Genomic DNA, 27889 nt, shown 5'->3' on the forward strand with positions numbered 1-27889 from the left:
ACCCACTTCATATCTCACCCTTTATATCAGCAAATTACTATCTTACCGCTAGAGGGAGCCCGCGAGAGAGTCCTCAATGAATGGGAGTGAATGGAGCTAAACTGCTAAAAACAATATTTCAAATACTGTCTAACTACTCATGCATGATTTTACTTTCATTTTAAAAAGTAAAATAAAGTATTTCACTCAGAAAGACAAGAAAACCTACCTGTATGGATCCATTTTTCTATAGTACACATATTTTGAACAGTAGAGACGCTAGCATTATGCTACTTAGTACTGAGTGACTGGCTAAAACTCTTATAAATAGAGTTGAAAAGCTTTTAAAATGATGTGTGCTGTGCTGAAACATTTAATATGGCTCTGTTTTGAGAAAATTAGTCCATTTATCAGTAAAAAATATATAAAACGTTTATAAAATGTGTTTTTGCTCAATTGCTCCATAGGAACCCATTCATTTTGGACTGGAATCGCCCTCTAGTGTCTGACACACCTGAAACACAGCATTCTCAAGTGGATGATATTCTCCCACTCTATAGAGATTCTATTAAAAATAAAACAGTTTATAGCATGTTTGTAGCGTTGGATAATGATAGGAACCTAAATTAAAGAGTTTTAGCATATGTTTCATGGTTGGAATTAGGTAGAAAATGTCTAAAATAGGGAATACAGGGAGAGTTTACTGGTGTTGTATTAGCTAGATAGCATTACCATCTACTGGCCATGAGGCTAAATTACCTCCATTGTATGGATTTTAGATTAGTATTTTTGATTTATCTAAGAATAATGTTCTAAAATAAGATAAGTTATTTATTTAATTTAATTGTATTTTGTTATTATCATAAGAACGCAGGAATATCAGCAGGATAGCATCATATCTGTCTCACCATCAGAGTTAATCCATTTCCAGTACTTCCAGTTCCAGTGGTACTTAGCAGGCCAGGCCTTCATCCATCATCCATCATCCTGCTCTGTTGCTCTGTTCCTCTGGTGTTATATTACAGCAGCAAACTGCACAGACACCATGTTTTAAGAGCCGTATAATTCAGAAACGGACAGGCTAAGTGTGACCTATTTCTGTGGCATATGGGACAGGGCTCTGCTGGCTCTTACCAAGCACTGCCTTTGAACTGGGGACAATCTGAACTTCACTAAAATAACTCAGGAGATATGGAACCGGGCTCTTGGTCAGTGGGAGGTGTAATGTTTAGTGTGAAAATGGCTCTTGGCCTACCTGAAGTGGATTTGTTCTCATTTTTATTCAGGTTATTAGTTAGTTATTAGTTATGTTAGTATTGCAACTGACACAGTTTGCATGGTTTAAAATAACACTTTTACCTGTATTTAGAGGGTTTGAGGAGGGTTATTGATGAAGGTCCTTGAGAAAAATGCGAAGGTCCTTGATGTCCTTCTTTAGGTGTGTGCAAATCTATAGTCTATAGAAGCTCTTATGAATAGGTAGTAGGTGTAAGGACATGTGTAATACGGTAGTAATAATGTAATAATAATAATAGTAGTATGAATGCAAATGGCACAATAATAATAATAATTCATAGAGTATTATCATTATCATAATTATAGTCCTCTTACAGCGTACTACCCCAACATGATTTCCTTTGATATTTTTAAATATTCATGAGCAACGGAAAGAGTAATTATTCCTACATTGTGCCTTATCTCCAATACTGCCTCAGTGTCAACACTTCAGACACATGTGTCTGATAACAATCTATGAGTGAAAGCAGGTTTGCGCTCGCAGATGGATCAGATATCAAGTCGAGTGGATGAGTGTTGAATGCATTGATCTCTTTCTTTTTTTGTTCTCCTCAAAGATGATCTCCATCAGCGATGGAAACCTGTGATAGCCTGTGACCAGTGACTGGAGGGAACCACCACCGACTTCAGAGCAGATCTCAGTCTAGCGTGGGCTGAAGAGTCCTTACCTGAACATGCTGCAGGAACTCCCAGGTCACCAACTCCTTGGTGAGTCAGGTAGTGTGTGTGAAAGACGTTCTGAGAGGAGGTGCAATGTTTAATCTAGCCTTAAAAAAAGAGAGAAATCTGGTGTGGAATTGACTTGTGTTGATGAATATGATTAATAAGTAGGAACTTTTGTTCAATAGCCCACCTCCATCTTCCCTTAGCATTATATAATACAATGCTTTTAGCTGATGCTCCCAACAGGATAACAATGCTAGCATTAGAGGCATCGCTATGTTTATATCATTAGCAAGGCTCAAAGTAGCTCTACACTTTATTAAAAAACTATATATATATATATATATATATATATATATATATATATATATATATATATGTATAAAATACTGTTTATACATACAGTACCTTGTAGCCTCGTTAATGCTGTAAAAATAGCCATTTCTTTGCATGGGCGACACTATGCCCCTACCACTAGCATTGCAAGCCAGTTGGGAGCATCAACTAAAAGCCCTGTATTTCAAAATGCTGAGGGTGAGCAGAGGTGGGCTATTCAACAAAAGTTTATAATCATTATCATGTTTCACTATAACAAAAGCCCATTTCACACCAGTGTTCTCCTTTAATCTGGATTTCCGGTTTCAACGTTGCTCACAACCAGGTTCATAAAGGATTCTGCCTCTTCACAATAAAAGTCTAGTTTTCAGACACAGAACATACTATAAAGTATGGCCAATATTCTGTAGAATTGGAAACTAGTCCAAAACTAGCCTCAATCTCTGACAAGCAACACCAATTTACATATGAAATAATATATTATAATAATATAGAAGGTAATCTTCTGTTTTCCGATATCTGTGCTGAATTTAAACCTGCAAAGGGAGAGCTCAGACTTTATTGACATTGCTTTTTTCAGTTTTTCAGTTGCCTATAGTCATTTTTATTTCTTCAAATATTTCAATTTAATATTGCAAACAACTTCACAACATACAAAATGAATTATATTAATCCAGAACATATCAATGAATAGATTTTATATATATTTATATATATATATATATATATATAGTTTTTATAGTATTTTTTCTTTCATTTCGTGGGGATAAAAAAATAAACAGCAAAGCTTTGACAACAGCACCTTGACATAGTATGTAATTCCAACATTACCTTGAGAACTTTAGAATAGGAAACAGATAAAGTACTTTAAGAGGAGGACGTCCTGTCACTGCTGAGAATGTAAACAGAATGTTTTGGTCGGAAAAGATTCCTTGCTTTCCTTAAATGGACAGTTTGTATCGTTTTTTTTTTTTTCAATTCACAATTGAAGCAGCATGCAAGTTTGTTTTTTCTTTCTTTCTTTCTTTCTTTCTTTCTTTCTTTCTTTCTTTCTTTCTTTCTTTCTCTCTCTCTCTCTCTCTGTCTCTTTCGTTTCCTATGTAATTCTCCCTTTCTGCTCTCCTCCCCTCATTTCTTGAGTTCTTGGCAACGTAAAAAAACCACAATGTCTGGAGGAATGTGATATAGTAATTTGAACTGGGCGCAAATGACTGATCAGATCTTTTTTTAATTGTTTACAAGGTCATGAATATGTTCAATAAATAGACTGTAGTATCACTTTACTGTATAAACTTCATCTTTTTTACATGCAGTCCATAAAATTTTTCATCTGACGGAATAATTTACCCTGTTATGTATATATACAAATAGATATTTACTCTTTTCTCTCTCTGTTTTTTTAGAACTCTGAATAAAATCTATACATTGTGTACACTATCTCCCCCTCTTAATGGTCAATGTGCATACACACGAAGTGTCTATCCGTATAAACCTCCAGCCGATCTTCCGTTTGCTATCCATGGTGAGGGCTCGCACGTACGACTGGGTTGTCCGGCATTGTGAGTTATAGTGCCGCTTGTCTATTCCTCGGCAGCCCTCCTTTGTGTAACCCAAGGGGTTGCATTTGGTCTCGTAAAAGTATTGCTTCAGCTGACCGTTGGCCACCGGGACCTTCTCCAGGACGGTGACGGTCTGGCCGGACATGTCGATGGCCGTCTTTTTGTCCACGGCTGTCACCCACTGGCTAATACTGTCACACACGCTGAGCTCCCCGCGCCGAGCGGGGTCCGAGTGCCGCCGCACGCGCATGGACATGTTGGCGGCGTCCAGGTAGTTTTTGTATTCCTCCAAGAGAAAGAGCAACGGCGGCTCCAAAGGCACTTGGTTGCTGATCATCACCCGCGAGGCGTACATGTCGACGTCCTTCGATTCGGCCGCCACCGCTGCTGCCGCCGACACGGGGCCCCCTCCTCCCTGGCCCTGGTCCACCCCGGGCCCCAGGTGCTGCACCGCCCCAGCCGCCACCTCCTCGTCCTCCGCCGCGCCTCCTTCCGCCTCCAGCAGCTCCTCGATCACCTGCTCGAAAGTGTCCGTGAGCGAGGGCAGCCCACCCCCGCTTTGTGGAGTCCCGTGGCCCCGGCCGGCCGAGGCCACAGCGGCGGCGGCGGCCCCCAGGTAGCCCTCGGCGCCTCGGTGGCCCCCTCCTTGCACGCCCGGGACCTCTCTCATGGGCGCAGCTCTCATGCAACTGAAGTATGAAATAACCATAGTAAGGAACAGGATGGTCATCACTCTTCTGACCTGTTGGAACTGGACAGAGGTAAAGAAAAAGAAGAACGGAGACAGAGAGAAAAGGAAGAATAGGGAAATATGAGAGAGGGGTTGGGGAGTAGAAGAGTAAGAAGAGGGGTAGAAAGAATGAGGGATGGAGAGAAGGAAAAATGTTTAGTTACAAAACCTTTAGATTTTAGTTTTTTTTACACAGCTGCTAATATGATTTTTTAATTTAGTTGTTTACGGGAAAAATATTTGCATTTTTAATGTTCTATTATAATCATACTGATAACTGACAAATTGTAGTACACCAAAGGAAGCATAGGGGGCGACATGAGTTCTACTGATTTGCTGCACTATAAAAGAAAAAAAACAACACAGATTAAACTATGAATAATGCCAATGATGTGATGATGCTAAATAAGGGAAATAGAAATAAAAAGAACAAAATGATTTGATTACTTATTCAAATAAAATTTTTAAATGAAACCATTTACAGAGATCATTAATAGCCCTTAAAATCCCAATCCCTTTATCTTCCTGAACCACAGGCTTTATATTCAGTTGTAAATCTTTAGTATCGTAGCCACTGTATAAACCACTGTAAAGTCAGGATGGCGAGGAGTTGTGCGAGCAGTAAAGTGTGGTTGCAGATGCCTCATTACTGCAGGTCAACCATTATGTTAATGGCACATTAACGTGATGCTGAACTCTTCTTTCCTTTTTTGTTACTCTGGTCAATTAGAGCTGATTCCCTGAAGTGCTTGTTGGCTCGTTTACGATCGTTCCCCCCGCGGGGTGTGCGATGCTCCAGTGGAAGCTGCGATCAGAGTCGCGGCTCTAAAATCAGCTTCCCACTTCGCGGCAGCAGAAACACAACACGCCAAGTTGTTATTTTCTTTTGTTTCATTTTTAGTTGCTGGCAAGTGGAGGCCCGCGGGGAGCGTCGACACTACTGACGCAGCACACCGGATCTGTCCCCACACACACACACAAACAGAGGGCTAAATACAGATACTCTGGAGTATCATTAGGAGGACATGAGAGGCTGTCACCCACTCCCTACTCCCTCCTTCCTCTTCTCTTCCATCCCCACACTCCTCCTTCCCTTCTCCTGCGAGGGCAGCCAGTCTGCTCCAGCATCCCATCACACCACTGCCACCCTGATGTCTGAATCAGAGCACTGTCCCTACACGCATGGCCACGGGCTTTTATCGCTCTCCACTGCCTGAGTAAAAGTCCTTCAGAGACCTTGGCGGTATAACAAACGCTGCATTCATTTGACAGGTAAATTTCTCTCCCAGGATGCTGAAAACTACCTGCCCCTCAACATCAAATACAGCCTAAGCCTGAGACTTCCTCAAAACCTCCACAGCACTCTGAAAATGCAAACCAGCTGTGCCAAACTTGGTAAACTCACAGACTCCAGATAGATAGATAGATAGACAAACAGATAGATAGACGTGATGTGCTGGGAGCACTCTTCATTTCACTGCTCCCATGCTGCAACGTGAGACATGAGAAACTGTGCCACTGCCTGATCAACTAACTCTGTCTTCTTTGAGACGATTTTATGAATGGTGCAGGTCTTCAGGGAGCGCTCGCTAAATTCGCTGCTCAACGTCTCAATTCACCTCTTCCGCTCTTGGAGGGAAAGATATGGACATGCAAGGACATGCAGGGGAGAGGGGGCAGCGAGAACGGGTTTAGGACACTATGAAAACACAGAGAGAGAGAGAGACAGCAAGAGAGAGCGAGAGATCAGAATAGAAGAATGATCACTTAGAGAGTAATACGAGGTATATGAGGCAGATGCGGGCAGACAGACAGACAGACAAGATGTACAGACAGACAAGATGGAAAGACAGACAGACATTCATTCATTCATTCATTCCTTCATTCATTCATTTATCCATCCATTCATTCATTTACTCAGTACAACCACTCTATGCCCTCTCCATGTGGGTCAAGGTGGCCTTTGACACCCTCCCCTGGAAAGATGCAGAGAATCCCAGGACATCCCTTACAGAGCACTCTCGCTATTCTAGTCTATTCTCTACTCTCTCTCTCTCTCTCTCTCTATTTCTCTCTTAATTCCTTCCTTCTCTCTCTCTCTTCCTCTCCCTTACCTCTCTGAAGCCCCTATGAGTCACAGCAATTCATCGCATCCGTAGTCATCCCAAAGCTCGCCGCCACAATGCCTCCCGTGCAAGTGCAAGAGCATCATCGGCGAGGCAGCGAGAGGGGAGAATCCGAAAAACACAACCAAAACAACAACAACAACAAAAAGAGAGATATCCCTGGCTTGCTCTCCTTCTTCCTGAGGAGGAAGAGGAGAGGAGGAGGAGGGACTGGGGTGAAGAGAAGGAGGAGGAGGAGGAGGAGGGGTGGTGGTGGTGGTGCTGATGATGATGATGGGGAGGAGGGGAAGGCAAGGGAAGGGGGGGGTGCTTTTTAAAAATAGCCAGCGCCGCAGCAAGGCTCGTCCATCCCAGTTTCCCTGCGTCCTCCCTCTGCCCCGAGCAGCCTCAGCACAGGAAACGAGGATGCGCTCGCTTACTGATGGAACCCAAGTGGGTGGAGGGAATGGGAATGGGTGGAGGTGTGTGTGTTTGTGTGTGTGTTGGGGAAGGAGGGGGGTCTAGAAAAAGAGTGGGCCACGCCCCAGCCTAAAAGGCGCTTTTTTTTTGTTTCATTCTTAATTGGCGTCTTGGGCCGAGGCTGCGCTTCAGCGGCGCAGCGGTGACTGCCATGGAGACACGGCAGCTATAAATAGTCGGGCTGGGAGTCCCACGGTCTCGATTCAGAATATGGCAGAGCCTCTCCTTAATGAGCACTCCGGTCCCCCCCCTTGGGGCACTCAGCACACGCGCTGCGCGTGCGCACAGGCTCTATTAGATTTTTGTGCGTGTGCTTGCGTGTGCCTGTGTAAGCAAGCACACGTGTGCATGAAGTGTGAGGGGACCTTCTTCAAGAAATCTCACGCTGGTGTAAATAAATAGATATACATATATATATATATTTATAAACCGAAATCGATAAATGAGAAAGTGAATATGTGAATAAATGCATAAATAAACACTCAAACAAACAGGGTGGGATCACATCCGTGGAGGGCAGATCAATGCTAATCAAATGAGGTGCGGCGCAAGAAATTGTGCACACTGCGCTGCTTCAAAAAAAAGAGATGCTTCAGCCCGTCAGCTTTTCCAGTCATGGAAAAGAAGGGAGAAGAAAAAAGAGAAAGAGAGAGAGAGAGAGAGAGAGAGAAAAAAAAAAGCTTCTTACACTGTCAGCAATTACCTCGGCGGAACCTTTTTTTTTTCAGAGAGGATTTTTAAAGTGCTGCCGAGAGGATTAAGGCTCCAATGCCACCTTATTTCACACTCGCTCACTTGTTTGAAATGCCTCCAAATGTGTTACATCTTCAGGGATGGGATGGATGTATTTTCGGCAGCGCCCCTCCTTGCTCCCTCGGAACGGCCCTGATGTAGGGAACGTGCATGCATATTATATATATATATATATATATATATATATATATATATATATATGTACTCGCACTCACACAGGCACAGGCACACTTACAGGGCCACAGCCCAGTAACTGCCCCAGTTTCATGATGATCCCAATTAGCAAACATCTGTCGTCCCTCTAATGAGGGAGGTATTTATATAAGTTGCGGGTGCTACTGAATGATAGATAACGCAGGAAAACGTCAGTACATCAGTGGCAGTGACAGGAAAGCAGGAAAGGCTTCCCACTGAACCTGGCCTTGTACTACTCCAGTACCTGCCCGGATGTGCTTTATTAACAAAAAAAAGATTGAAAACAAGAAAAAAACACACACAAAAGAAAGTGCATATGGCCCAGATAGCACTTACAGTAGACTAGATGCCGGTGCAGAGCTGTTTCAGCAGTTTTCTCTGCCTCTGTGCTACAAAATCAAGCACTGTGCAAAGAGGAGCGGCAGGTGGGCTGAAGAGAACAGTCATTGGACACTGAGTTCACTCGACTGATTATAAGCTGGGATATAGCGGCTGATGGAGATGGAGAGGAAGAGTGGGAGACTAGATTGCATCTTACACTCATTCACTCTCTCTCTCACTCACTCACTCAGACAGTCTTTTATGCATCAGAAGGGTGGTGTATATGTATGTGTGTGTATGTGTGTCTATCTACAGTATGTATGTGTGTGTGAGTGTGAGTGTGGAAGGTGGAGTGTGCAGGGTGGTGGTGGTGGGAGGGGGTGTTGAGCGTCATTTCTCAGCATAACAACCCTGATGACGTCTCTTCCAGGTCTCCAAGGCAGACCGGAGGAAGGGAGGCAGGCAGGGAGGTGGAAGGCGGGAAGGAGGAGTGTGTATGTGTGTATCAGTGTGTATGTGATGTGATGGGGTGGTGTGGTGTGGTGACGGGGGGGTTTAGTGGCACTCATCAGCTTGCAATTGCTTGCCATTCCTCTGGGGTCCCCTCTCACCAGGAACAACAAACGATTTTATTTCTAACTCCGCTATTTCCTGTTTCCATCAGGCGAATCAATATGGATTATGCTCTCAATCACCTTCCTGTTAAAACGCAATCTAGACGGTGAATCAGTTTATTGCTCTGGGACCGAGTCGGCAATAACCCAGACCCTCTATCTTGTTCAAACCAGAAAAGGGAGAACCAAATTACCGCTGCGGACGCGTTTGTTCCGCTTTAATATGCGGGGACGTGTGTGTTTTTCCTCCTCTATTGCGTCTCACGCTCCTGATATCAATATCCTGTCAGCGGCGTATATATACACTATACACACAAACACGACGTGTGCTTGCACATGCATGCAATCATGCACACACGCACTCACCCACCCACCTACCTACGTACACAGGTAGCGTGGGGATGAGAATATCTGCTGAAGTGGTGGTGCTGAAAGCAAACACAGGCCAGAGATCAGGCCGTTTTCTTTTTTTTTTGTACCTCTTTTGTGATACCTATACCACATCATCGCCATAGAAGAAGAGTACAGAGTACAGATGCTCTGCTGGGCCTTTGAAGGTTCATTGGCAGCAGGTAGGCCTCTCATAGAAGCATCTGTATCTCTCACACAAGCCTGCGATCTCATCCTACAAAGGATCCTAAAGGCGCAGCGATGACACGCTATCTAGTATCTACACAGCTGTATTTGATACTAGAGCCACAACACAACACACATACACACTCGCACACACTTACACACACTTACACAAACCAGGAGGCTTAGCGGGAGCACTTTCAGACACTTTTCATTGCGAACTCTGATTGATCTCTGCTCGAGCATGACTGCTACCACTGTTGCTGCTCTGCTCTGGGGGCAGTTGCAATGTGCACCTGCTCAATTGTTTAGAGAAGAGCTGGTAGGACAGGGCGGTTCGCTTTTTTGCACACTCCTGCTTTGCCGCAACTCTATTTGCTTAAGTCTCCATGCCATGCAGGGATTACACCAGAAATCCCTCTCCTGACAGACAGAAGCGACTTTGCCAACATGAAAGTGCAGCACTAACTGAAGCTTCTGTTAGCTTTGGCACTCGACGAGAAAAGTAAAATCTTCTTTTTTTTCCACGTTTTAATTCTCCTAAAAAAAGATCACAAGAAAGCAGACCTCACATACTGTATCTTCTTAGTCTTGGTCTTCATGCTTCAAAGCATGAAAGCAAGAACCTCAAAGCAAACGTGCACTCACGTTTCAAAACAAAAGCTTCTATAGCTTCTTGATCTTCACAAGAGCAAGTACGTTACTGCAAAAAAAATAGCTATATATGTATATATATATATATATAGATCAGAACAAAAGCTCATATATCCTCTTGATCTCTATAAAAGCAGCACTAGTACGAGACTGGAGAGTGGTGTGGAAAGTGAGTGCTTGTGAGCTAGCAGAACCTGTTGACAAACAAGCACTTGGCTTAAGTTTAGGGCAGCCAAGTTTTTTTTAAGCTAAAATAAAGTTTAAAGGGTACTTTTAAATCCCAGACTAGGATTTAATTCTAGTCCTAAACTGTTTGTTGTTTTTCTTCTTTTAATAGACAATCTCAATTCAGAAGGCTGTGTAGTCTAGAGCTAGGCTTACCCCCTTTCTAAATAACCAGCCAATGACCAAAGTGTACACTTAAATGTAAAAAAAAGAAGAAAAAAGAAGCTTTTCGTAAGTTGTGGCGACAACAGCTCAACTCAAATTGCTTCAGCGTTATAAAAAGGGGGAAAACTGCATTTAGAGGCAACATGCCAAGCTAATCATTAATCTCAGGGAGGGATCAAACGGCAGCAAATGGCAGCAAGGCTTGGAAAGATTTTGTCCCAGACAAAGACCTTTTGCTCCGTTTTAGTGGGTGCAAGAAATACACTGGGTCCTTTGAAGTACATCCTCAGGTAATTGTGCTTCCTCACCACAATGTAACACAGCTGTCGTGCAGACGTTAAGGCACCCACCAAGATGCTTTGGTGAGATGCTGAGGGTTTTTTTGTTTGGTTTTTTAGGGATTTTTTCTTACTTAGAAGCTTTCTAGCTTTCTAGCTTCTAATTCCTTCTCCTGGTTGGCTGGCTACACAATTGTTTCTACAACTTTACTTTACAATACTTTACTTTAGGGTTCTCTTAAGGTTTGGTCTTCTTAGGAGGTTCCAACCTACATTCCAAACTACAAAAAGTGTTCAAACAAGGCTCAAACCTGTGGAGACGGCCCTGACAGTCCTCTTGTTTTAGGTCACATTCTCAAAGCTACTTTAGCTACTTTTAATTTAAAGCACTCTGGGTGTATTCGGTAGCCTAATTGCTTCCTCCTGAGGTTCTCGAGCCTGTCAGGAGGTAGGCCTCCTGCCTCTTGGAAAGTGGGGAACCGAACCGAATTAAACTTTAGTGCGCTGATGATTAATGTATAAGCTTCGGCTCTTCACGTAACAGGAGAAAGGACGAGCACTGGCAAGACCCGCGTCGGAAATATCATCCAAGATTTGCGACTGCGGTGCCGGTAGGTGCTCTTTCCATGTAGGCCACTTTGTTGCTAAGCTATTAGGAGCATGTTTGAAAGGCTCGCCAAGTCTTGAGTCCTGTTCGGAAAGTCTGGCCAGGGTCCTGTTGTGTTTTTTTAATCCATTTGATCCAATAAAAAGCGTAAAGGATAGCTTTGTTGTAGCTGATAGGAGTTTGCTGTTAGAAAACAGGCCAGGGAGCATCAGCAGCAACATGATCCAACAGTGTGGGGCTCCTGTTGGCGGGGCTGGGCATTACCTGAGCTTTAACGCTAGATGGCGTATTTGTCTGCATAAAAACATTGGCTGGTGTTTCAAACGAGGAAGGAGTGAGCGAGCTTGGCTCAGTGCTTGTACTTAGTGCACGTATATAGGCTATACTTGCATGGTGCACAGGCATGCACAAACAGAAAAAGAGAGAAAGTAGGAAAGAAAACAGGCATGCATTGAAAATAGTTCAATTGAGAAGCTCAAATGCATGTATGCATGCATGTATTTGCCTACATAACTCATGGATAATTAAGAGCTCAACAACAACAAGTATTCTTCTACAAGCCACCAAAACTGCAAAATGCAAAAGTCTTGAGTCTCCCACTTTATACCTTTAAACACTCGAAAAGATCCAATCCAGCCTGCTTAAACCACTTTACCGTTCATTTTAACGTTCATAAGCATCCACTTCCATCCTGTGAGTGCACTAAGTCCACTAAGCACTAAGCTAATTAGAAATATTGATAGGCCTGAGCGCACGGATGCTAATAAATCATTGAAACTGTCAAGCAATGTGAGGCACGACGGCTGGATGAAGTCAAGTGAGCTCATTTGCATCGCACTTCAGACTTCAGTAGTCTTCAGAACACCTTCATTCAAATACTTGACAACGCACAAACGTTGTTAAAAAGAAAAAAGTTAACCTATACCCATATACATATATATAGCACATATCCACAAAGTTCCAGTCTTCTTGATCACGGGGCTCAGCTAGACTAACGAGCTAGCTTACCTACACTGTAGGTCTAACCGTAGGGCTCAAGTTTCCTCTATGAAGCCTTATTAGCTATAGCTTAACTGCGTGCCCCAAACTCAAGACTTCCATGCAAACAAACAAATAAACAAACTTCCAAACGTGTCCAAATCACTTCACGCATCACGCAGCCGTTAAAACCTATAGGTTCTCTGCGATGAACAACTACAATAACTTATGCAAAAACAAAGCAAACTTTACGCAATTAAAAACTACTTTATTAGCCTATACTATTCTTCTTTAGTCGGATGCACGCTTTTACAAAACAAACAACAAAGTGGCAAACAGTCGCACGCGGATGTTTTGTTTTTGTTTGTTTTGCTTTGACGCTCGCTTCGTTCAAGAACGCGCACAATGCAGAAGACAAAAAAACCCACATGGCCCCAGGTAAGAGTTTAACCAGAAGGCAAACAACACACTTTTTTGAGGATTCCACAGACAAGCCCGTTCATTTTCCACGAACAGAACATAGCACATAACAGAACATTCTATCAACCTAGTGGCGATGATAATAATGGGACGTGGGGACGTCTTTTTTTCTCAATCATTATTATTAATGAACACGCGGATAAAGTTTCACACGGTGCGTTTTTATCTTAATTTGATTGTACGTTTTAAAATGACAAACTCCACCCTTCTTCCATGTTTCTACTTTTTTTTTTACTATTTTACTACTTCTTTTACTCCTCCTCTTTTCCTTCTCATAAAAAAACTATTACTACTACTAGTTATTTTTTCTTATTATTTTTCTTTTTAAGCTAGTTTAAGTAAGCTTGCTTAAAGCTTACTTTTAAAATAAAACGTAGAACTTCTCACTCTCGCACAAAAACTCCTACCTTTTAATTACTGTCCAGTGGGTAAAGGAGACCATTCAGCAGGACAGTGTCATCTGGGATGTTGTCTCGTCTCGTTTCTTCCCTGCTTTTCTTTCCTCTCCTTTCCTTTCCTTTTCTTTTTCTCTCCTTTTTAAAGAAGAATAAAAAAGCCCGTCCGCTCTTTCTTTATTCCCCCCGAAAACAATTCGCCGCTCGCTCTTTCGCGTCTCGCAGCTCTTTTTTTCAGCTTCGCAGCAAACGAGTTAAATTATTGATGGTGGAAACTGCGCGGTCGAGGCGACGCACTCCCATGACTGAGCGGTTGTTGCTGCTGCTGCTGCTGCGTTTGCTGGCTCTCCGGACGGCATGCTAAGCCACCGCACACGGCGAACGCGCGCGGACACGGCGACTTCTCGAGCTCCGAATGACGGGGCTGCACGCCGCTCCTCGCGACCACGGTACCTAGGCGTGACGTAGTGGCACGTGACCCCTCGCCGCCGCTGGATGGCTTTTTTTTTACGCTTGCCCTCCGTGAGTGAGTGAGTTTACAGTGATGAGGAGGAGTTCGATTCAGTTAGAGTCGATTCTGCGAATCGATTCGTGCATGTGATTCAGCGGCGCACGGTCCGGCACTACGATGCTTATAATAAACACGTACATATACAGCTCTGGAAAAAAATAGTTTCTGTGATTTAACTATTTATAGGTATATGTTTTAGTAAAATAAACATGTTTTCCCAAATTCCAAATAAAAATATTGTCATGTAGAGCATTTATTTGCAGAAAATGAGAAATGCCTGAAATAACAAAAAGATGCAGAGCTTTCAGACCGCAAATAATCTAAAACAACAAGTTAATATTCAGTATTTCAATCAATATTTGGTGGAATAACCCTGGTTTTTAATCACAGTTTTCATGCATCTTGTCATGTTCTCCTCCACCAGTCTTACACACTGCTTTTGGATAACTTTATGCCACTCCTGCAAATATTCAAGAAGTTCAGCCTGGTTATATTCCAGAGGTTTTCAATTTGGTAAAATCAAAGAAACTCACCATTTTCAAGTGGTCTCTTTTCCAGAGCTGTATTCTCATAGTATCATAGCATTTTTCTAAAAACAAACGTTTTTTAGCACTAAGATGTTTTTTTCAGATGATCAAGGGAACTTAACACTGACCATATACACTTTTTTCCATGTTAAGATGTTCTTAATGCTAAGATGCTTTTGAAAAACTGGGCTCAGACCAGTTTAGAAAATGCTCTAGAAAACGTTACAGTCTAAAAAATTATTAAATGTTTTTTTTTTTTTTTTTGCAGCCTGCGTTATCACAATGTGACATAACAACCTACAATATGAAACTTTGCATTTGAGCTTTCTAGACAGATTTTGGCACAGGTTATGGTTAAACTGTGATTTTGTACTTTTAAGATTAATAATTCGCAGTATTTTGTGGTCTACACACTGATAAATCACGGTAAAAATCATATAAATAATAAAAGCTTTGCTTTGTAAAAAGTTTCTCTCTAAATGAGTGAATAGTGAATCGTTTGGAATCGGTTCGTGCTCGCGTTCGTAACACTGAACCACACGGGGAAGCTGTGCTGCTCTGTTCACGAACTCTAAAAATCACTCAAAAATGTAGGAATCAATTACGATTCATAATCATACGCTAGTTATTTTATTCCACGGTGTATTTCCTTTTGTTATGGCTATGAAAACATTTTTTCTGCCATAAATATATAGGTAGATAAAAATGTGTCATAGTCATTCTTCATACTAACGAGTTTCAGGCTTCCCGTGGTTATGACGCAGTATGTGGGAATGACTTGATTATAGGCTACTTGCCTCTAATGTAATGATGAATGCTACTCTTAATAACTTCAAGGCTGTGACTGCGTCACATGATGACTAAACATGTCATCATAAGGGAGATGTCTCATAATTGGGTTACAATGGTATATGTAATAAATAAAGAATTTGTGATATTTTATATAATGATGGCTTTGAGGTAATGTCTCTTAATTAAACTCATAATAAATATTGTCATAATTACAACAATGAGCCTGCATCACTCTATGTCTATATACATATGTCATAAAAATGAGATTACAATTGTAACCAATTTTTATTCTATGCATTACTATAACAAACATTCGAATCATATGATGCATTTCATACGACAATAAATTTATTCTATCCTGATGACATTTTCAACAATTCTTTTACATGTTCTAAAGATATTATTATAAGAGATTATTTAAGACATAAGTGTAATAATACAGAATTGTAGAGATGATATGGTTTTCTGTGTTTTTTCCACAGTGAAACCTTTCAAATGCTGAAATTATGTTATGGAATTATGGTTGAACCCCACCTTCTCTCCTTGTACGAATTAGTGCAGATCCGTTGGTTTATTCATTCATGCTGTGTACCATTGTTTGTTAACAGACATAAGACGGTAACATAGGGGTTCAAATGAAGCACCTTCATGTGACAGGACTGTAGATCATCTCATGAAACTGATATTTGCTTTTGTGAATTGAAAAAAAGCAGCTTCAAAGTACAGAGAGGTTCTTTTCATTTCCACCACATCAAGGTTCTTCTATTCTGTTCTGGAGGTCTGTATGCGTGATACCTTAAACCATTGTCCTGTATCCTGCGAGAAGAGCTTGCATGTCAGGTGCGGGACCTACAGCTTTTAAAAGAGCCGTGTCTTCTTGTTGGTCAATGGGGAGGACAATTGGTGTGAAATTAAAAGTGTGAAACGTTCAGTTATGGTTAAAACAGTGGGAGGTGGGGTGATGGCGGCGATGGTGGTTGTGGTGGTGGCGTCAATGCTTGTAGAATGAAGCTGCAATATTTAAACCCAAATACCCAAATTGATTTCTGAAGCAACCATCATATAACCCTTCAAAAAAATTAATCCGAAGCCAAGATATGAGGTTGTTCTTGTTTTTTTACACTTCGACTTTTTCACCCTGCACTGCTGACTGTATGGTTTTTCGCCTCGCTAAGATGCTTATGGAGCATTATCTTGCTGCTGTTGGACCTCTGATGTGAGATTTATAGCGATGAGTTGGTAGCATGGTGATCATGATTATTCTCTGTCTAAGGTAATGAGGTGGAGGAGCTTCAGACCTAGCTGCTCCCAGCATGAGAGAGGATGCCAACAGCTGCTCTGTCTCTCTCTCTCTTTCCCTCTCCCCATACACATACTCATCATTTCATTTACTTCCTTCATCATTTCATTCTTTCTCTTTTTTTCTTTCTTTTCATTGCCTATTCACATATAGACCCACAAATACATATATATAAGCATGTGCAAGAAATGTGCAAATAGTCACAGTGCAACTCATACAAAGCACACAAAACGTACAAGCATACTATCACCTTTACCCCACCCCCCCTCCACACACACAGTTATACACACACACACACACACTCATACGCACATCCTCCTCCAAGCCCCTATAGGGATAAGCCAAGATGAATATAGCACTACCCATAGGATCACAGAAGGAGAGGGCAAACTCTGGATGACAAAGAGTTGCATCAGCAATTGCTGAGCGACATGACTCCAAGAGAGGGGGAGAAAAAAAGAAAAAAGAATTAACCTCACACACACACACACATAGCGCGCCGGGGCTGTTCCAGCCAGGTAATTCATAAATAAATCACTCTGCTTCTCATTAGGAGCACAAAAACAAAAACGTAAGTCTCACTCAGAACTGCAAGTGCAGCACAATATCCAGCCGCATAGAGGAACAGCTTTCCCTGGCACAAAGTTGGGATGCTTATGTTCTACAGTGCCGAGAAATAAGAGATCATCTAAGAACATCTTACAACTTAGAACACTTAGAACTTTGGTCTTAGTCACTACTGAAGGTCTAGAAAACTCTAGCACTTATTAAACCCATTGGTATTTCCCATAATCTTGGACCGCTATCAATGGCGACCACCTGGTGGTTGTGCTTGCAGCAGCGTCGTCGTCGTCTTCGTGGAAAGGGCGGAGAGGCGTGGGCTGCGACGAATGTTGAGAGAGTCGGAGCGGCGTCAGAAGCGATGGCCGTGTCTCTATCCAATAGGTCGGGTCGCTAATGACGTCACCTCAGCTTTCTCAAAAACACCTCTCTGCTGGTCATCTCCTGGAGCTTCCTCGGGGGTCCTGGGAAACCCTGCTGAGATCCTGAGATTCTGGGAGGCCGGGCTGACGTTTTAGAGGATATGCTACAGTCTGTGAACAGCTAGTAAAGGTGCCCTTTCAGTGAACAAGTAGATGTAGACGTAAACTTACAACAAAGATGAGGACCTGTTTGGCAAATCTTTGAGTCTTTTGTTTGTAGGCCTTTATGTTCTTAGAATATCATCACTGTCCTGAAACTATTTAACCACTTTTTGTGGAATTTCGACAGATTTTCTTTCTAGTTTAGCTTAGTCAATTACCACAACCACTTATGGTACCTCCTCTTATCACTTGAAAAGCTTCCAACATTAGGGTCTAGGGACTAGGGTAGTCAACTACCACCTCTTTTCCAACTACCAACTACTTAAAAGAAAGTGCCGGATCCCCAGCTCTGATGCATCAGATAACAAACACCTGTGCTGGCCAGCATCACAATGATATTGATGTGGGAGGGCCAGCCCCATCTAAACATCCAGAGAAAGCATGGCCACTTGTGCTCTCTCTGACTCTGGCTGCTGATGGCAAATTGCATGAGCATAATCATAAGCATTCAATCTTTGATCTTTAGGCTACTAGGAGCCAAAATGTGTGAGCTTTACCCAAGACTGCCAGAAGATTCACAACTTTTTTATGTTTTTACGTAAAGAGATTTGGTTCCAAGATATTTTGGAGCAGTCCTTTGAAGAACCATTGTTGGTAATGGCATGGATGAATGTGAGACAACATTTTAAACTAAAGAGGAGCTTAAGGCAACTGTTCATGAACTGCCTTTTTTCTCTTTCAAGATTTTCAACTGTTGCTGCAATCTTTCTTTCTGGCGTGGCGTGACGTGAAGTGATGTACAGAAGTGGTCAAGTTCAACACTGTAGAAACATGAAGTGCACTTTTTTTCAGAAACTGACTAAACCCCTGAAGCACGAACTGAACAAGCACACGCTATAACCTACACGAGCATGAATCGGAGGCTGTGGCTCGTTTTAAAAGTGTTAAAAACAGTAAACAGGAACACCACCTTCTACAGTATGACTCAATATTCTCCCAGGCTTGTGGGGACGGTGTGAGCGCTGCATGTTTGTGTGCGAGTGTATGAGTATGTATACACTCTTCTAGTGGCTCTTCGCATTTCCACTGTGTCACCGCATTGAAATGAATGAGTCACCCAGTGGAACTAGGTGTAGTTTGCCCGTTCCAGGGTGCCTGAATTTGCTGGCCTAGCTGAAGGAGAGTCAATCGGAATCGGAATCGTGGTGAGTGATATGTATGTGTGTATATGTGTGTGCTCATGAATATGTTCATATGTATGTGTATGTGTGTATGTGTATGTATGTATGTGACTCACTCTAGCCCCCCTCCACCCCTCCCACATCTCTTTCTCTCTCCCTGACTGTCTCTCAGCTTAAGACTGAAGGACTGTGGGTTCCTCAGCGCCTTAAATTAGATAGCAAAACACCTCAGCAACCCAAACCAACAGGTCTCTATATCCTTTACACGGAAAATAGATAGAAATTACAGGAATACACATACTCCGAAAGCTAACCACAGGTGCCTGGCTTAAACATAGACACCTATTTACCTCATACATACACATACAGTATGTGGCGAGAAGGTATACTTTAACCGTAACCTGCACACTGGTTTGTAATCTATCCCATGTGCTGTACACCACATCTTCTGGTAATGTATCCATGTTGGTATAAGCCTTCTGCCGCAGTCTATCCTTTTGCACACATCCGCCAGTAATCTAGCCCCTCTGTGGTCCCTCTGAGCTGCTGCACCTGTGGCTTGTAGCTGTATTTACATAATTAAGTGAGCTTTTCTGGACATACTCAACAAGCAGGTACCTTCGATAGCATGTCATCCTGATTCTACATACAGTACAGGCCAGTTTCTGATTAACCAACTCAAGGTACAACAAATGCAATTGCAAATGATTCCAATGATGAAACCGCATAACAACGGCTGATCATCTTGCGCATGCATGAAGCCATATGAGGATGATGACGATGATAGAGATAATGAAGAAGAAGAATAATAAGAAGAGCAATTCTGGACCACTTGCCTGCACTGACCGGAAGACGCTGCCTTAAATGGCACACAGGTTATGAATTTCCCTAACTAAACTGGTGCTAAACAGCCAGCCCAACTAATGGCCTGACACATGCCACCTCCCACACATGTCCAACCTCTTGCCCACACGCTCTCTCTCTCTCTATCTATCTCCACACACAAAGTACAGGTGCCACCAGCATCCTCCGACCACGCAAGAGGTAATACGCAGGGGGGCATGCAGGAGTCTTGCGTACATACCCGTGCACTGACGTTGGCGAATAGTTAGTTGGAGGATTCCTTGGTGCAGCCCCAGTTGCCAGGCACCGGCACTAGTGCTGCTCTCCAGCTCTCCTACATTGGTGGAGAATATCACTCCATTTTATAGCACTGATTAGAGCACACAGGTGGGTGGACAACAAGCAGCACAAACTATATATAAATATATAAATATAAATAGGCAGAAAGAGAGAGAGAGAAAGCAAACCACCCCCAAACCAATCAACCCACCAACCAACCAACTGACAATGTGAATATACTGGGGGTCATATATATATATATATATATATATATATATATATATATATATATATATATATATATATATGGACATACACACCAAATACAACACGCATACACATAAAGACTTAATTACACACACATACACATAATATATACTTTACGAATCCTATGAATCACTGGTTTCATTGGTTTCAAAAGAAAAGCTCACACACAGCTTGTTAACACTTCCAGATTGATAATTATGCCCTCCAAATGCCCCCACCCCCTCACCCCTCCCTTTCTTCCTCTCACCCTCTCAATTCATCTACCCCGAGCTGCCCCCTCATCACTAATTCTACCGTGAGGCTGAATGAATGAGAGGCACGCGGCAGGCCCATGGAGCGCGCGCGTCGTTCAGCACGTCTCTATTGCGCAGGAGGAGAAGAAAAAAAAGAAGAAAAAATAATAGGGGGGGTAGGAAAGCCCCCCGCCATCCATCGCACCAGCCTCTCATACATTAACCAGCCATGCTGCGTCAAATCGTAAAAATACATTTTAAAGATTATTAATATTTGTGTAAATCAATAGATCTAAAATTGAACTGGATAATCTGTTATCTGTAATGATTATATGATGATAACGCTATTAATAATAATAATGCTAATAATAAGCATAATTATGACTAAACGTAGGTGAAAGTAGGAGTTTATAATTATATTATTATTATTAGCGGATGCTAATAATAATAAAAATAATAGTTGTAGTAATAATAATAATGATACAAATTCCGACCATCTCAAAACGTTTCACTATTGACGTTTTACAATCGTCATTATTACTATTCGTATTATTAATTTTGTTAAGGATCGTTTCATGTTTGCCTGTGTTCACATTTCTAACATTTTAAAGAATAATGAACAAATAATAACAGTAATAATATTTAAAAGGGAAAAAACAGCAGGCATTTTCCTTTTTTTCACTGCTGCCTTTTTTTTCACCGAGCTCGCTCGTTATTTCCCTGAGGAATTCAACACATCCGCTCTAATCCAATCAAAACGATCCAATCAAAACAGGACGCAGAATGTTCACACATCTATTATTAACACGTTTTTAAATATTATATAAATGTATATTTTTTCTAAAAAAAAATCTGGTACACGTCCCGGTTTTTTATTCACTTTCCGCCTTCTGGATATGAATATGACTGTATTAATAGCAGTGATGGTGTGGGAAAAAATAAACACATAAAACCTGGCTACAGTTCTCCAGTCAGCCTTATGTGGAGTGAAACCTACCATTCTTAGATTTGTTATTGACGCCCACAGTAACTCTGCAGAGCGATAAGAGAGCGCAGAGGAGAGAGAGAGAGGGAGAGAGAGAAAGAGGGGGGTAGAGAGGGAGATTCTCACTAAGATGACACAACCCCATTTATGGACTGGTCCGATGACGTACATTGCAGAAAGTTCTATAAAAAAAAAACCTTCCGTACATACAAAGTGTGTCGTGCCAACCCCCCCAACACCCCCTCCCTCCCACTCTCACCCTCCAACCACCCTCCCCACCACCACCACCATCTTCACCCCCAAGCCCACACCCACCCACATCATGAATCCACATCTTTTTCTGAAGCTTTTTCGTGAAGCTTTTTCGTTTTCGTGAAAAACATTCATTTTTAAATTTCACTAATAAATCTATACATTAAGGAGAAAAAGGTGTGGTTGGGTATAAAGGTGCTGGTGATTGGGATTGGCGATGGGTTGCTGGTGGTGGATGTAGAAAACAAGACACAACAACGGCTTGACATTTTTAAGGCAGAACAAAAACTGCGTTGCAAATCCATAACAATCTGCAACGCAATCAACATTAGTCAGTCACTAGAGTCGTGCCAAGATTTCGTTATCATGCAAAAACACGCCAAAGACACGCGATAAATAAAACAGCTCCAATCGGTTTGAAATCAGAGTCGATTTATAGCATTTTGATTTCTTTCCAGAAAGGACAATCACAATGCGCAATCACATCACATCATCGAGCAAGAGCAACAGCAAGGAACAATGCAACATTAATATACTATAGTCATAATTAAAAAATGTTCTTAATAATTATACTGCCTTAGAGATCAGATTTTGCATACTATTTCCGTGAAATGCACACTCACACGTGAATTCCGCAATTAAAGAAATGCGTAGAAATAACCTGTGAATGTGAATGCTCGCGGCAACCTGTACGGCGGAGCACGAGCGAATTTTTTAGCCAATTTTCCCCGGTGCTGCAAACGTGATTCGATATGTACAAAACAACAACAACAACAAAAAAAAAAACAAAATCAGCAATGGAAACACAATTTAACAGCAGATTGACCTCCAGCTTTTTTGTTTCTGTTTATTTGTCCTCGCGCTGGCCGACCCGCAGCCTTCCTCGGTACCGCGCATACCGCGGATACAAAAGAGAGAGGGGACGGGAGAGGGGTGCGCGCAACGTAGGCTACGGAGAAAAACAGCACGAGCCTGCCTGGGCCCATAATATTATATCCACCGAGTCCCTGAACTTAGCCGGTGCCAAAAAATGTCACAGAAAAATGCACGGTCCCTGAAAAGACGCGATCAAAAAAGAGTCATTTACTGGTGATACTGGTGGTGAAGATGAAGATGATGAAGATAGTGATAATGATGATGATAGCGGTGGTCTGTCTTTTCCCCCTCTCTCGCTCTCGCTCTATTTCCTCGCTCCGTTCCTCTAGCCTCCTTATCGGCGCCTCCATCGGAGGCAGTGGAGCACGGAGCGCTGCTGCGTGACCACGCCTTTCCCGAACCTGCCTCTCTAGCTGTAGCCGCGCGGGCCGCCACGGTAAAGCCCCCCTTTAGGGCTCGGCCGAGACAGGGGGGCTTCGGGAAGGGGGTGATTTTTTTCTCTCTCTTTTTCTCTCTGAGGAGTTTTAAAGGGATGGCGGGATGGGATCTGTGGTCAGACAGGGGGACTATGGAGGTGGGCTTGACTGTAGTGTAGTATCAGTAATGGAAGATGGAACGGGGCTGGCAACCCTGGCAGTGCTGTGTATGCGGCTGAGCTGTGCTGAATGAATGGGCTGGATCTGCTGGCTTATCTGCTGTAGTATCTGTGCTAAGGGGGATTCGGAGGGTGTGGGGTGCGCGAGGCTGGAGCACGGGGGGCTCCAAATCTCGGCATGAATGAAACGCACGAGCCGTTTCGGAAGAAGAAAAAAAAAAACACACACACACAAAACGGGGCGCGCGCGCGCACACACAGACACATAGATAGCATACTGATTAAAGCGATAAAAAATAGGAGATAAAAAATAATCATAAAATAAAGATTGATCGTGACAGGTTAAGGAAACCGGTGAAAAACAAACAAACTCACCAAATATATACATAGATATATACATATACATACGTACATACATATAGATAGATAGATAGATAGATAGATAGATAGATAGATAGATAGATAGATAGATAGATAGATAGATAGATAGATATCACATATTGTCCACATATAGACATCATATATGGACAGAGAGAAAGAGAGTACGAGGGGAAGAGACATAAATAGAAACAGAAAAAAACGAGAGACAGACAGATATATCCAGGCAGACAGACACATAGACAGAGAGGCAGACAGACAGACATACATACATATATTTACATACACACGTGCATACATAGCCTACGTCCATATATACATTTAAACGTACATATATTCATTCATTCATACCCTAATACAAATATTCACAAATTCATAAACGCACACTTTACTCTCAGAAATAACCGTTTTTAAAAACCCAAATCAGCGCGTGCCGACTTTCCTATTTTTTTTATCCTCCAGCGTCCGAAACGAGCTCAAAACAAGCCGGAGCACGACTCACACACGAGCTCCATTCATAAAGGAGGAATTCCATAAGTGCTGATGATAATGATGAGGAGGATGGGAAGAGAGAAAGCAGGATGAGCTGCATACGCACCAAAAGCCCTGAGCATCTTCATTCAAACTACCTTCTCACTACAGACACACACAAATGCACACAAATTAAAAGGATAAAAGAAAGACAAAAGACGACAGAAATAGACCGAAAACGAAAACGTACAAATCCGTCAGATCTCCTGCTTATCATCCCCACAAATGTTCCGTCACGCGCGCTTTAATGATGCTGCATTGATAAGATCGTGAGATATAAACAGACACTTCTCCAGCGAGCCCCCGTCTCCATGAATGAGTCATAACCCCGTCCTGCTGAACTACAGTAACTTTCCCATCGCCACGGCCTCGAAACGCGCCCGGAAAAAAACACGCTTAAATACCGCTAAAAACAAAGTGCCTCTTCTTGAGTGGATGATGGGCACTCAAGTTTGCTTGGGGTTTGCTATGTTCGTTATGTTTGCAATGTTTGCTATCCTTGCTTAGAGCTATCAGACTTTCCCCGCGGTTTGATAACCATCAACACTGCTGCCCTTAATCCGTGTGCCCGAGCGTGACGACGTCTTAAATAAAACCTCAATAAACCCAAATATAGAACAAACCTTCCAAACTTCGCAAAAATGATACACAATCCTCCCCACACCGCACACAACAGCCATCCGGAATGAGAATGATTCGAATGGAAAAGTAAGCTTTCCTTACCTTTGTGTTTTTAAGCGCTGACAACCACCAGCAGTGGTTAGATCTCCAAGAGCAACACTTGCATGTCCCAAAGTTAACGCATGTGCGCCGAGAGCGGAGCCTTGCGGAAAGCGCGCAGTTATACGGCAACTTTCAGCGTGCAGCTCTAAGTGGCGTCAAAACTCCAAGAGCTCCAAGTAAAGCAGATCTCTCTACGGAGCTTTTCTCTTTCTCTTTTTTCACCCCCTCTTTCCTCTCTCTCTCTCTCTGTCACACTCTTTTTCTTTTTCGCCCCCTTCTTCTTCCTCGGTTCTTGCCTCTGCTTTGCTAGGGGGGTGCTGCCTTTGGAAGACTCTATCTCTCTCTATGTGAATCTCTCTCTCTCTTTATCTTTCTCTCTCTTACACTCTCTCTCTTTTTCTCTCACGCTCTATCACTCTATCTTCCCCTTTTTCTCACACCCCCTCCCCACAACAAAACAACAAAAAATGATGGCAGGAAAGAAAAAGCAAGAGCAGAACAGCAGCAGCAACAACAAAAGTAGCTATAGCTAACGCGCGTAGCACGCGTATCCCAGCTAAAGCCTGGATACGTCCCACTCAGTGATGGCTAGTCCGCGCCGGTGCCGCTGTCCATGGTGCTGAAATCACGGCAAAGCTACGGTTGGTTACTCTCTGCACGTGAAAGACAGAGAGAGAGAGATCAAGAAAGGGAGCGCGAGAGATCGCAACAAAAAAAATCTATACTTTCGTTAAGTGCCACTCGATATCTTTTATTCTATCGCTGCTTCCCCACGCCTTGTTGTCACGTGAATACGTGAACACATCCTTGCCAAGACAAGACCGTCTTGTTAATATTTGATCACATGTTGGTTGGTCGGACCCCCCCACCAACACCCCACAGAACCCCCCCCCCTCCCGCCAATACCCAACTACCATCACCACCACCATACATCACCTAACCCCCCCTTATTATTTTCTTCTTCACGTTTCACTAGTTCATCACAAAAGGAACTCTTATATTTCAAACACTTACCCACAAAAGGACACACACATTCACAACACATACCCCCCACTCCCCCTCCCCACCCCCGTAACAGGTAACAGGTACCCAACACGCTCCCCCCACACCAAACATATTCACCCACCACCCCCCCTAACCACCACTACCACCACCCTTCCTATCCTACTTCACCCCTCTCTCCTCCCTCTGTAGCTAATGCGTTTTGATGCACACTGCACTGCTCGCGTGTCCTGCAGGGCACATCATCGACATGTCTACACATGCACATGTTGCATGTGCAACAACAACAGCAGCAGCAAGACAAATAAATAAATAAACAAACAAGCACGCAAATAATTAGGTATACAATTAAGCTAACAAACAAATAAACAACCAATGAACACGAAACATGCGCATCGTGGCATGGCACCATATTCACCGCAAACAAACAAAACAAGCCAAGGCAATCAACGCAATCAACGCAATCTCGCAATTTGGGCGCACTTGGGTGCTTTTGCGCCCTCGTGCTCGCTGCGCTGCGCTATCCCCAAGCTCTGATTTGCTGATTTCTCCCCTTCACTCTTCACCCCTTTCTTTCTGCTGTGTCCGAATCACAGGAGAAAATACACAAGCACAGAACTAAAAGTTTAGTTCTCCTACCTTCAGCCAACAGTATCACAGACCCAGACCCTGATATAGCCTAGATGTTAGCCTTCAGCATATAAGAGAGACAGAGAGAAAGAGAGAGGGAGAAAGATTTATATAGATAGATAGAGAGATAGATATAGAGCATGGCATGAGAGAGAGAGATAGAGAGAGACCACCCATTCCAACAAACGCGCGCGTTAGTTCTTTCTTTCTTTCCTTCTTTCTTTCCCTCTGTACCAATGAGCCCCTCGCACCAGCAGAGCGCAAAGCAAGCCTGCACGCGCTCGTTTCTGAAAGAAAGCCTCCTCCGTGGTGAGGACTATCCGCTCATCTATCTGCTCATCCTCCGAGAGCAGGAGCTACTGGTTCCCAGACGCTACTTACCATTTTCCCCCCCAATACTGTCCTGGAGATAGAAAGTGTCTTAATATCCACACACTCCAACAGATGCTGGTAGGTAATGTGTCTTGTTTGAAGTCATCATATGAGAACTTCTGCCGCGCTCAGTAAGATCGCCCACCACTTGGGGTGACTTATGAATCTAATAACCCTTTGCAATATCCGCGTGCTTAAACTCTCTAACACCTTGGTGGCTCTGCCGACAGGACAAATAGCAAAAAGCTAGGCGCGCGCTTTCCCCAGACCCCCCCACCCCACCCCAACCCCACCAACCACCACCATCACCATCACCATCACACCCCCCTCCTCACCCCCACCCCACCCCACACACCTCTCTGTCTCTCTCTCTCCCTCTCTCTCTCTTACTCTCTCTCTCTATAGATTTTACGCAGTGCCCTCGCGCCGAGACAACCGCCCTTAGTAGTCCTATACGTGATTGAAGAATTCAGAATGCCGATCCGATCCGATCAAGTTTTTTTTTTCTAGGCTTTCAGTGTGAAACAAAACAAATAATTATAATGATATAAACAAATACAAATCAAACAAAGCAAAACAAAACAAAACAAAACAACTTTGAGAAAATCTCAACCCTGGGAATATACAATAAATAAATAAATAAATGAAAAATAAATAAATAAATAAAAAAGTTGCGCACCATCATTGTCACTATCCGTAAGCGCTCCTTCGCGCTCCTCGTCGTTGCCGCGTTGTTGTACACACACACGACGCGTCATACGGCAACTTACTTTTTTCCTGCACCAGACTTCTGTCTGATTTGATTGATGCTACCCTCAATCCCCCTCCTCTCAAAAACTGAAATGGACCAAAGAAGCCAAGAAGAGCCCAAACAAACCATATCCCACCCAAAGGATCCCCCTAGCTATAGCGTTACAGCCTACATCTTCTGCTCGCGTCCCTCAAGGAAGACCCAACCAGGAATATACGCAGGAAAAAGTTCTCGAGGGACTTGTTGCTGCTGTTGCTGCTACTGTTGATGCTGATGCTTCTGAGGCTGGTGGTGCTGATGCTGATGTTGCTGCTGTTCCAGCTGAAGCCAACAAGCGATGATAGGTGATGGCATGGAGAAAAGAAGAAGCTGCTAAGAAGCTGCCATGCA

General features: G+C 42.9%; 1 protein-coding gene across 4 annotated transcripts; it reads right to left on the reverse strand.

Annotated features, from left to right (window-relative positions):
• Nucleotides 1-3339: 3339 nt before the first annotated feature.
• bdnf (brain-derived neurotrophic factor) lies at nucleotides 3340-26958 on the reverse strand. 4 transcript variants are annotated; one of them, XM_022667082.2, is made up of 2 exons: nucleotides 26758-26958; nucleotides 3340-4584 (listed from the first exon to the last, which is right to left on the reverse strand). In XM_022667082.2, exons 1-2 carry the CDS (start codon nucleotides 26758-26760, stop codon nucleotides 3709-3711), a joined length of 879 nt encoding a protein of 292 aa, XP_022522803.1. In that variant the 5' UTR covers nucleotides 26761-26958; the 3' UTR covers nucleotides 3340-3708. The 4 variants fall into 4 exon arrangements, with proteins under 4 accessions (XP_022522803.1, XP_022522804.1, XP_007246974.1 ...); XM_022667083.2 differs by lacking the exon at nucleotides 26758-26958 and adding an exon at nucleotides 24745-25589; XM_007246912.4 differs by lacking the exon at nucleotides 26758-26958 and adding an exon at nucleotides 13399-14698.
• Nucleotides 26959-27889: the final 931 nt, after the last annotated feature.

This window comes from Astyanax mexicanus, chromosome 23, assembly GCF_023375975.1.
Source record: "Astyanax mexicanus isolate ESR-SI-001 chromosome 23, AstMex3_surface, whole genome shotgun sequence".
In the NCBI taxonomy this organism is placed as follows: domain Eukaryota; kingdom Metazoa; phylum Chordata; class Actinopteri; order Characiformes; family Acestrorhamphidae; genus Astyanax; species Astyanax mexicanus.